This window comes from Vigna radiata, chromosome 10, assembly GCF_000741045.1.
Source record: "Vigna radiata var. radiata cultivar VC1973A chromosome 10, Vradiata_ver6, whole genome shotgun sequence".
Taxonomy (NCBI): Eukaryota; Viridiplantae; Streptophyta; class Magnoliopsida; order Fabales; family Fabaceae; genus Vigna; species Vigna radiata.
In genome coordinates this window covers 108,512-119,499 of record NC_028360.1, presented here as the reverse complement: position 1 = coordinate 119,499, position 10,988 = coordinate 108,512, and the positions used below count along the sequence as shown (strand labels likewise).

The 10,988-nt window shown below is 33.2% G+C and overlaps 1 protein-coding gene across 1 annotated transcript; it reads left to right on the top strand.

Moving 5' to 3' along the window:
- The first annotated feature begins 2,518 nt into the window (after positions 1–2,518).
- On the top strand, positions 2,519–6,030 carry LOC106775093 (membrin-11). The gene is made up of 4 exons (XM_014662137.2): positions 2,519–2,897; positions 4,649–4,769; positions 4,854–5,003; positions 5,680–6,030. Exons 1-4 carry the CDS (start codon positions 2,653–2,655, stop codon positions 5,839–5,841), a joined length of 678 nt encoding a protein of 225 aa, XP_014517623.1. The 5' UTR covers positions 2,519–2,652; the 3' UTR covers positions 5,842–6,030.
- The last annotated feature ends 4,958 nt before the right edge of the window (positions 6,031–10,988 follow it).

Genomic DNA, 10,988 nt, shown 5'->3' with positions numbered 1-10,988 from the left:
CAAGTTAATGAATTTCTACCAAAAAATTTAAGGCTTAATATCTCTTTTGATCCTTAGAAAGAGAAGGAATGTTCAAAGTGGTCCTACCCTTTTTAAAAAGTTCGAACCGGTCCCAAATTGTGAAAAATCAAGTCAATTTAATCTTTTTTTATTATGGCGTCAAATTTTTAAGAGTGAAAGTACCGTGGTAGCCAAATCTTAACGAGCTGTCTACTTTTTCTGATACGTGGTACAAATTTTGAATTTAAAAAAAAAATTAATTGCCATATCTACTTCATCTTCTACCTCCAAAATCGTTAGATCCACTGTCGCCCTCAACACCTCAGACCTGCAACGAAACCAAAAACCACTGTCATCTTCTCCGCTAAACTTTCGAAAAATCTCAAACAAAAACAATGAACTCTTCCACCAATCTCCTTCTTCAAAACTTGCAAGCTAAATGGAAAATCCCAAATTAAAAACCCTAATCGCGAATAAAACAATACCCAACCTTCTCATGAAAATCACTCAATCATAAATTTTGGCCACACTAGTTTGTTATGGAGAAAGGTGCTTCTGATTATCCAATATGGGGTGTTGCAATAAATCCTTATATTTGTACTCTTGTGTTTTTCTTCCCAGCAGCACAATAAGGGCATCTAAGAGTTTCATTCAAGTTTTTAACCTTATATTTTGCTGTCGTTAACAGTTCATAAAGTTTCTCTGAGTAGTCATAAAGCTCAAATTCACTTAGATCTGAATCTTCTTCGGAGTTATAGTCCATAAAAGTTCTACATAAAAATGCCAAAATTCAGTTCAGGAAAAAGGGGCAGCATACAATTTGTTGGAGAAATTTTGCTGGAGAAATTTTGCTAGAGAAATTTTTCAGAAAGCATCAAAGCCAAAACTTGGAGCAGGAAGTTGTCTGGGTCGGGCCTGATAGCGCTGCAACCGAACAACCTGATAATGTTGGGAGTCAGCAGTTGGGGCAGCTAGAGCAACTTTCTGTAGCAGCGTTGGCAGGGAAGACGTTATTTTGGTCAGTGGTGACGAGTTTGAACGAGGGTGCCAAGGGCGGTGGTTTGGGTGTTCATGGTATTAAAAGGATTAAAAATAATTCTGATGTGTTATTTCAAATAATAGAGTACCATATATATACATACAAAGATCCTATAATCCTTCATCTATTAAAGGAAAAACATGTGCACAAATCTGCACAAATTATAATAATATCTAAAATATAACTAACATAATGTTTGATTGCCTAATATCCTTTAATAGAATATTTGACATATCTTAACACATGATGGCGGCGACAATGTGTTTGCTCGTTGGGGTGTTTCTAGTGGTGGTAGTGAAGAAAGTTGTGATCTTGGTGACTCTTGGAGTGGTTATTGTGTCTGTTGGTGGTTTTGATCTCTTAGAATTGCGTTTGGGGGAGATGAGGGCTTTTAGGGTTTTTGAAAAGGTACCCTGATGCTGAGTTTAGATGCGCCATTGATGGACAATACGTTAAGGTTACACCTCATTCATCTTACAGTGCCATGCAATCACGACACCTCATCATGTTTTGTCAAGAGGACATTTACACCCTTAAAATTTTGACGCCGTAACTAAAAAGGATTAAATTGACCTGATTTTTCACAATTTGGGATCAATTTGAACTTTTTAAAAAAGGTAGGACCACTCTGAACATTCTCCCTCTTTCTAGGGACTAAAAGAGGTATTAAGCCAAAAATTAAATATCCACGGAGCAATGTTATGTAGTAGTCTCAGAATGTGAAGGAAGGATGCTCATAAGTCTTGGTACAAGTTGTGCCCGTCGGCTGTAATATATATAGTGAAGATAATGAAATTAAAGAGATTATGAATGAACTATTTTCGAAAGGTGATTATGTCAATGTCTCAACTCTTTACAAAGGTAAATTGTTTAATAATGAGTGTTTTTTTAGTTGGGGCTAGTGCAGAGATGACAGAGAAAATGTTTGGGTGAGAGAGATGAAGGAGAAAGGGTTGAGAGGAATGAAGGAGGTGAGTGAGGGTTTGGAGTTTTTTTTTTCGTTTTGAGAATGAAAATTATTAAAATAAGGCAAATGTTTGATTTTTTTCAATTGGGACTATAATAGGGATGACAGAGAAGATGTTGGAGTGAAAGAGATGAAAGATAAAGGGTTGTGAAGGATGAGAGAGGCAGACAAGGGTTTGGGAGTTTTTTTTTTTTTCTTTTTAATTTTGAGAATGAAAATTATTAAAATACCCTTAACCTCAAAACTTAGAATTCATGATATATAAGAGTATTTTTGTCTACTAAAATTCGATACACATTACTAAAATATACCAACCAAGTTAGCAAACCCCATATATATATATATATATATATATATATATATATATATATATATATATATATATATATATATATATATATATTCTTTGTTTAAAAAATTTAAAAAACATGTTATTTTATTAAAATCACAATGAAAAGTACAATTTTATTTTACTTTTTCTTGAGTACGTAACTTAACTAACAAGACAAAACAAATTCAATTGAAGTGTCTGAAACGGGAAAAATATCCCAACCAACGGTTTATTTTGCCTTGTTTTCCGGTGAAATTGAAGAACGCTCTTTCGGAGAAACTCCAGAAGACCACCATTACCATCTCCGTCGCCGTCATGGAAGGAGGTGGAGGAACGTTATCGGAGATTCACCAATCCGCTAAGAAACTTTTGCTTAGGTCTCGTGACGGTCTTGAACGTCTCGAACGCCTCGAGTACTCTGCCACCGCCGGCACCGGCTCCGAAACGGAGCTGTCGTTCGCTGTGAAGAAGGACATAACACAGATCCAATCCCTCTGCGTGGAGATGGAGCGCCTCTGGCGATCCGTCACAGCAAAACCTCAACGCGATCTCTGGAAAAGGTGAACGATTTCGATCCTGATCTCAGTTGAATCAATTATTTTTATGAGGATAGTTGTTTGTTTTTGAGGAAATTGCTTCGATAATTTATGCATGTTGTTTCGCCCGGTGGTTCTTGGAGTTCGGAATTGCATATTTGATTGTGGAAGAATGCAGACAATTTCGTATCTTTTTCTGATGATATTACTACTGTGATTTTTGTGCATATTATTGGAGTTCAGAGTTGCGCCTCTTGAAAATTTGAAGAATGATGCCAATTTTTTGTTTGCAATTAATCGGAATGGTAATTAAAATTCAATGCGAAATGTTGTTATTTGGGATGGAATGGAAAAGTGTTAGGGATTAGATGGTTGGTGATTCGAAATGTAGGAGTGATGTTGTAATGGTTCTGTCTGTTTGATTTCTTTGTTATTGCAATTTGTTATGTATGTTAATGTAAATTCCCAAAATTGTTCTCAAAGCTTGACGTTGCAAACGTCGTTAATCGATAAAAAGATCGAAGTACTAAATGCATAGGTCACTCGAGAGAGGCCTACGGAACATTACGAAATAAAAAGCTCCTAGGCCGTGGGTCAAGACCAGAGAGCTACAGGTACACCTGGAGCAACAAAGTACCCCGGCAGGGTCGGGCCAAGAGCAGCACGCGGAAGTTCTCAGCTTAATCTTACCAGCGCTATAACTTGAGTGCGCAATATGGTGGGACTAGGCAAGATGAGATCCTCCCCCATAGATCTTCGCTTAGGAAAAAAAAAGTTGAGTGGTTGTAAATCGAAAAAATAAATGAAGGTGGGGCTGGGCAGTAGCTCCGAAATCTCATAGACGAGGAAATTTTCTCGCAGGCTCCCTTTTAGATGTGGATTTAGGTGGTACTTTTTTATGCAAGACTAGATAGATGGGAAAAGAATGGTGGAGGTTGTCCTGCTTTGCGACACATGTGGAATGGAGCCTGAATCCTCCATTCATGTTTTAAAGGGCTGATCCGTCAATGCATGTTTTTCTTAATTCTGTATTGGCTGTCTCAAAATCAAGTAAAAAGCTTCATTTATTTGCGCTTTACAAGGATGAGTACAGTTTTGGGAAGCGAAACAGTTAGTCTGTATATTTACTCAGCCATATGCTACCAATTAGGACTTGTCAATCTGCTGATGTTAGAAATAACAAGAACTTAAGTATCTGCAATGTTTCTTAGCGTTTACATCAATTTCTTCATTCTGTTCCAACAGTGCTCAATGAGCAATAACATCTATATAAATTTGCTTTTATCTTAGCTGGATTTCTTAACACCGCACTCGTTTTGTCAAATTAAATGTGACAGACATACTGTACAATATTTGTTTATTTTGTCCTCCCCCTCTCCTTGAAAATTAAACTATCTCCTGCTTTAAACCACTTCTATTTTTACATACCCTATATCATTGTTGAAATCTCAATTTTTTGGACTATAACTTATTTCACAATAATTACCCTTGACCTTAGTGATGCTCTTCTGTTCTGGTTAAGATCTATAGTAGCTTCAGAACTTTGGAGTCACAAAACTTTAATGGCAGGTTCTCTTTATTGTCTCAGTTATCCGGGCTAGTCATTTTGTGCAAAATGATTACACGCATAACTAAATGCTAATTGTCATATCATAATACAAAAAACAATTCTCTGTATCTTCTGCTTATATCTATGCTATATAATGGGTTCTGCTGCTGGAATTGCAGTATTCTAGTTGAGGATTTTCATTAAAGGTATTATGTTTCTTATTCAGAAAAGTGGAACAAATAGCTGAGGAGGCTGAATCACTAAGAGCAAGTTTGGATAAATATAACTTACGGCATCAGAAACGGATGAGAGAAGCTAATGAGAGAGCAGAACTGTTGGGACGAGCTGTATGCTGTTACCATCATGCTCTAGTTTAGTGGCTTATTTTTACTTCATCATTTTCTGATAACTACTTCATTTGAAATTGCTAGAATGGAGATTCTGCTCATGTTCTGAGAATTTTTGATGAGGAGGCACAAGCATTACATTCAGTTCGCGCTTCTGCCCGGGAACTAGAAAATGCAAATGCAATTGGGGAAGCCATCCTTTCTTCAATACATGGTCAAAGAGAACGCTTGAAGGTAATTTCATTTCATTTCTGTTGTGACAACATTTATATTCTACAGTTTAGGTTTAGCTAGAATAATATCTTTGTGATTATTGGTGACAAATTAAATATTATGTTTTTTTTCTACCAAAGAAATTTAGATTGTAATTGCGTAAAATATCAGTTCCTATCTCTATTTATTGTTCTTTTCGTGCTGTTTCTGTTTCAGATGTTCACCTCTTAAACATATCCACTAAGTCATTAGTTACGTTAAATATTACTTTTTATCTCTATTTCTCATTAATGCTATTTTATGGTTCAGGTTTTAAACATAACACTTTGTTGACCCCTTTTCCCTTTAAATTTGAACCATTACTTCTACTTCCATTTACACTGAATGCATCTCTCTTGAAGAATCCATTTCGAGCAATACCAAGAAAGTGTGTTCTTGTAATTCTTTTTTTTTTGGGGCTTCACTCATTGAAAATTGGAATTAAACTCAGTTTGTTTGATGTTTTTATTGTTCCTTCTATTCTCTTACTGAAAAAAAGTGTAGCTTTTATCCTTTTCATGTTTTCCATATTAACCTTCATCAACATCCAGTTTTTTTAGGGTTTTAATTTCTTAGTGCTAATTAATGGAGGATTATTAATCCATTATATTGTTGTTGATAAATACCTTTTTCATTTGGACATACATCTGGGATGCAGAGTGCACATAGAAAAGCATTGGACATCCTCAATACAGTTGGGATATCTAACTCTGTTTTGAGGCTAATAGAGAGACGAAACCGTGTCGACCAATGGATCAAATATGCAGGAATGCTATTGACTGTCATTTTCCTGTTCGCATTTGTTTACTGGAGACATTGACCTTCTCAGATGTTGATAATCTGAAACTTTGTTTGGGAGAGCATATAAAAGTGAGATACGAAGTATATTTGTCAGAAATAAGCGAAACATCATCAGCTTTTGTGTCATGAGGTAATAGACACGAGGCTATATAAATCTTGTAACTTCTTACACCGTAGTCATCTGACAATATATTTTTAGCCTATTTTAGATTTACAGTTCCATCCTAGATTTCAATTCCCAAGCTTGATAAAATGTTCTACTTATATCGTTCGTTACTTCAAAGTTGTTACTATTGATCATAACCAAAAAGAAAAGTGAAATCGATATAGGCACCAGCTGGTCTAAATGTTCATACCATCGGTACTTTTCAGATAAATGAACATGGAACTTTTTGCTTTCTTTATTGTACAGTTGTGTATCAAGAATTTGTAATTCAACTTCAACAATGTATTACGTAATGGAAATAGTGAATTTTTTAGCGTAATTCATTTCGAGCATGTTCAACGCTACGTATTTATTTTTGTCAATAAAAAATGTTCTTATACACGAGTAATTATAATAATTTTGAACATATTTTTTAAAAGTTAATGTGTTTTCAATTCTAGTATTTTGAATCCTTGGTATTAAGATGGCATTTTTCCTTGTCTATTTTACTAATTTATGTATTATAGAAATCAGTCTCATTCCATTCCTTTATTTCTTCACAGAATTTTTGGTAGCCAGAACGTGTAGCCGTAGATAGGTGGTGGAAACACTACTTTTTTCTAAGTTTTCATTTTTCTATTTCAGATATTAGAAAAGGTTTATTTTCAAATCAGTTATAATGAAGAGCGATTGACGCTTAAGATATAAATTGATTGACAAAAGGATCTACAACTATTTAAGAATGTCATGCAAAAAAGGTTCAAACTCACTTGGATCAATCGGCCAAATATAAATTTTGGAGTCGCTTATATAATATTAATTAGCTTATAATATAAATTTATAAGCATTGTTTTAGAACGGACAAAAAACAACTGTAATACAACAATAAAAAAGAAAACAAGTTCATCTCGTGTTAAATGAGAACAACTTATAATACAATGAAAAATTCATGTAATGAAACCGATCACGTAAATGATTTGACTTTTTTTTAGTAGTGATCAACAATCATTAAAAATGTAACATAAATCCTACAAATAGTACGATTAAATCAAAATAAATGAGAATAATGATAAAAACCGTTTATTAATATGTAGTAATTTGTCGAAAATAAATTCATTAGATTGTCTTGAAAACAGTTGTTAATAACTTTCAATAAACAAATCAATATAATGAAAGTTTTAATAAAATCATTTGATTGTAAACACAAATTATATTTAACTTTAAAAATAACAATCGCGTATCACAAAAGGCAAAACAATATTAAATAAATAAATACATCATTTTCAAATGTTTTATATAATAGAAAATATCCATATATATATATATATATATATATATATATATATATATAAAGTATTTTATCAAATTAAAAAATAAATACATGGGCGAAGGCTAAACCCATAAACACATCTCTTAAACATAATATACATAAGAATAAGGATTCAATTTGAAACTTAGTATAATAAAAGATATACCGAGAGATGAATTTAGCATATATATAAGAAAAAAGGCATTTGTTGGCAATGAATACTGAGTAGACCTAATAAATGTGGTATAACATGAATAGTGAATAGTAATTTAAATTGAAGGTAATCATACCCGTAATTTAGGTCATCTTGCAGTTAGACGTACATATAGTTGTTTAGAGACTCCTGTAGAGTCTCGAATGGATTGGGATATTTCAACAACGCAAATTTAATAATGTTACGTGTCAAAAGGTTATTAGATCATTTTAAATATTTTTTTTGGTTAAAGTTGGCAATGAATTTGGTTTTCAAAAATGTCCTTCTCATTTTTGTTTTCATCTCCTTTTACTGTGTATTTTCGTTTTCATTTTGCTTGTGTGTTTTCTCTCCTTTCTCTTTTTCTCTCTCACGAAGCAAGTTTCATCTTCTTCGGCGAGACTCCGATGAAGCTTTCTCTCCAAGCTATCTCCTTTCTCTCTTCAAGCTTTCTCCTTTCTCTCTTAAAGCTCACTCCTTTCTCCTTTCTATCTTCAAGCCCTCTCCTTTCTCTCTTCAAGCTCTCTCATTTCTCACTTCAAGCTTTCTCGTTTTTCTCCTGTTTCTCTTTATTTTAGCTTCATCTTCTTCGACAAAGCAACCCGACGAGAAAAATGTTCTCCTTTCCATTGATTTTGTTGTGGGAAATGGAAAACTCCGGTGATGAGAGCAAGGTATTTTCACTATTCCCTTTCCCCTTTCCCCTTATCCCTTTCCCCTTTTTCACTTCCTCTTTCCCATTTTCCATTTAGCCTTTCCCCTTTCCTCTTTGCCAATTTGTGTTTCTTGTTTTGTTAATTATTTTTTGGATTGTTCTAAAGTGAATTTTTTTTATGCAGTTGTGTGTGCAACATTCTTTCAAAACCAAGTTTTTTGATGTTTTGAATGGAAAATTGACTCGTAAGGAGAGGAATGTTTACTTGATAAAATTATGGAATGTCCACTTTCCAATCATGCTAACCTTAATATTTTAAAAAATTATTGTAATGGATTGTATCGAACATTTCCAATTCACAACATCTTCTTTCAATGTTAATATTCATGGATTGAACCAAAATATGTTCTCAACTTGGAATGTTAATGGATTTTGATACACATGACCATTAAACTCACTCACCCATCTCAAAAATTGGAAAAAGTCACTAAAAACACAGGCAAAACCATCTTGGGGAGTCCAATTGAACAACCAGTGGAAAAATCCCAATTTGTACCAAAGGTTTGTCAATGCTACCCAACCCTGGATTGGGTGAAGATGGAAGAGATTGGTGGGATACCATTGGGTGGAACTCACTCAAAGCAGGAAATCTTAGAAAATAAGCGAGACCTCATCCGAGGAAATAGAGGGTTAGGTTGGAAATGATTCAACTAAAGCTCCCTTTATTAGATCAAGTCACTATCGTATCGGGGCGGATTGCTATCAGGTATAGGATTTCATCCTGCTGCTTTGAAGACCGCACAAACCCTCGCTGAGGGAGACATAGGAATTAAGTGTTTGTTTAGGTTTCTATGTTTTATAATGTTTTGTTTATGAATGTAATTGATATTGTTCAGTCTGTAAGAGACTCGTTCTTGGTTAGTGTTTTACTTGTTCTTTTAATGATTTTTTTAGACGTAAGTATTGTGTCACGATTTCCCAAGATACGAACATTCTATGAATGTCTTTCTTGTTATTGACACCTACTACTGATCTAATTAGTGTTTTATGTATATTTCATTAACCAAATATAATTTTTTGTTGTTTTTGAGCATTAATAATTTAATGTCATTTAATCTTTGCTCATAACAACAAAGTTCTTTTTGATTTCCTACCGTTAAGGTAGCATATAACAATTAAGTTTTTCTTCCAAAGATACCAAGTGTTGAGTAAAGACTTCATTGTTTAGATGAAGTAATAGCTTAGCTCATGGTACCGTTTAGATTGAGTAAACGTTTCTTTATATAGACAACGTTTAACATTATTTGTGTTTTCTTTGGTGTTTTAAGTTTTAGTCTTTTAGGGTGTTTTTGTCAACGACATCGTCTTGACATTGTTTCATTTTCCTAACAATTTAAAATAATTGTTTGTTTAACTCAGTGGAGTTAAATGATATAGTCAATTGGTCTATTATATATCATGAGTAGTGAAACTCGTCTAGTTAGTTAGACAGGTGTGAAACCAAGAGTGGATAAACTTGTTATTGCTTTTAAAAAGCTTTTTAAACACTTCTTAAAATCCTTAAATGTTCATTACTATCTGCGCACTGTTTAATCCCTGCAAATAACATCTAACAATCTATTGCAAAAAAGTTTTAACTTTATTCAAACTTCCCTTTTTAGAGTTTACTTGTATTTCAAATAAACATGCACTTACAAAAATAATAATGTATTTCAAACTTCCCTTTTTAGAGTTTTCTTTATTAAACCAACTAAGCATTTTATCATCACTAAAACTCCAATGACAACTTCAATAACCTAATTACTTTTAAAGATCTTAGTAAAAGTTAAACTAGAAAATATTGCTTGCTATAGGGAACTCAACCCAAAAGGAAGGCAATACACAAATGAAACTAATAAACTCATTTGAATGACTAATGTTGATATGGGGAGAAATGTAAATGCTAAACCCAATCCCTTATGTGGTTTTGTTTTTTATGATGACAACACATATATGTTTCCATGACAATAATAGAAATGTTTCTTTATGGTTCAAACATATATTTCCTAAACTATTTGGTTTGCATACTTACTATGGTCGTAAATGTGTTTACATCTATAGTATGCATACTCATATTTTCATATGTTAAAACCACTTGCACAATGCATATATGTATGAAGTAATCGATTACAGTGGTTATGTAATCAATTAAGTTCATCATATAGCTTATGCTTAAACTGTGAAAAATTACAAGTTTTAACCGATTATATTATATGTATAATTGATTAAAACTCGTGCCTTTGCTAGCAACTATTTGCAATGTGTTGTGATGAGTTTTGAGAAGAAAAAGTTTTCAAAATTGTCTAAGTGTAATACTTAACCGATTACACTAGTTACTTAATTGGTTAAATCTGCTACACATTGAAAATTGTTTTGATGATAAGCCTTAACTATCACAACAGTCATATTTTCAAATTTTTTGACTTACATGTTATGTGAAAACGATTACATTAATTGCTTAATCAGTTAAATCTATTTTAATGTAATTCTCGTATTGCTCTGTTAAATGTGTAACCGATTACATCAATCTTGTAATCGATTAAAATGCATCTGACATAAGGAAATCTATATAATGACACATAATACTCTCCATCAACAACTTTTGATCATTTGTACTTTTATATCTGACATTAGAGAGTCAAGAAAAGTTTATGCAGGTGTGTTGGTTCTCCAAGAATCAAGATACAAAAGATTTGCAACTTTGAAGGATTCTTAAAGACGTGATTCTGGACTTTCGTTGACTGATCAACTTACGCACATTAAGGCGTTTTTTTTCCTTATCAGAACTTTATTTACAATCCAGAGATTGTGGTTTCCCTATACGT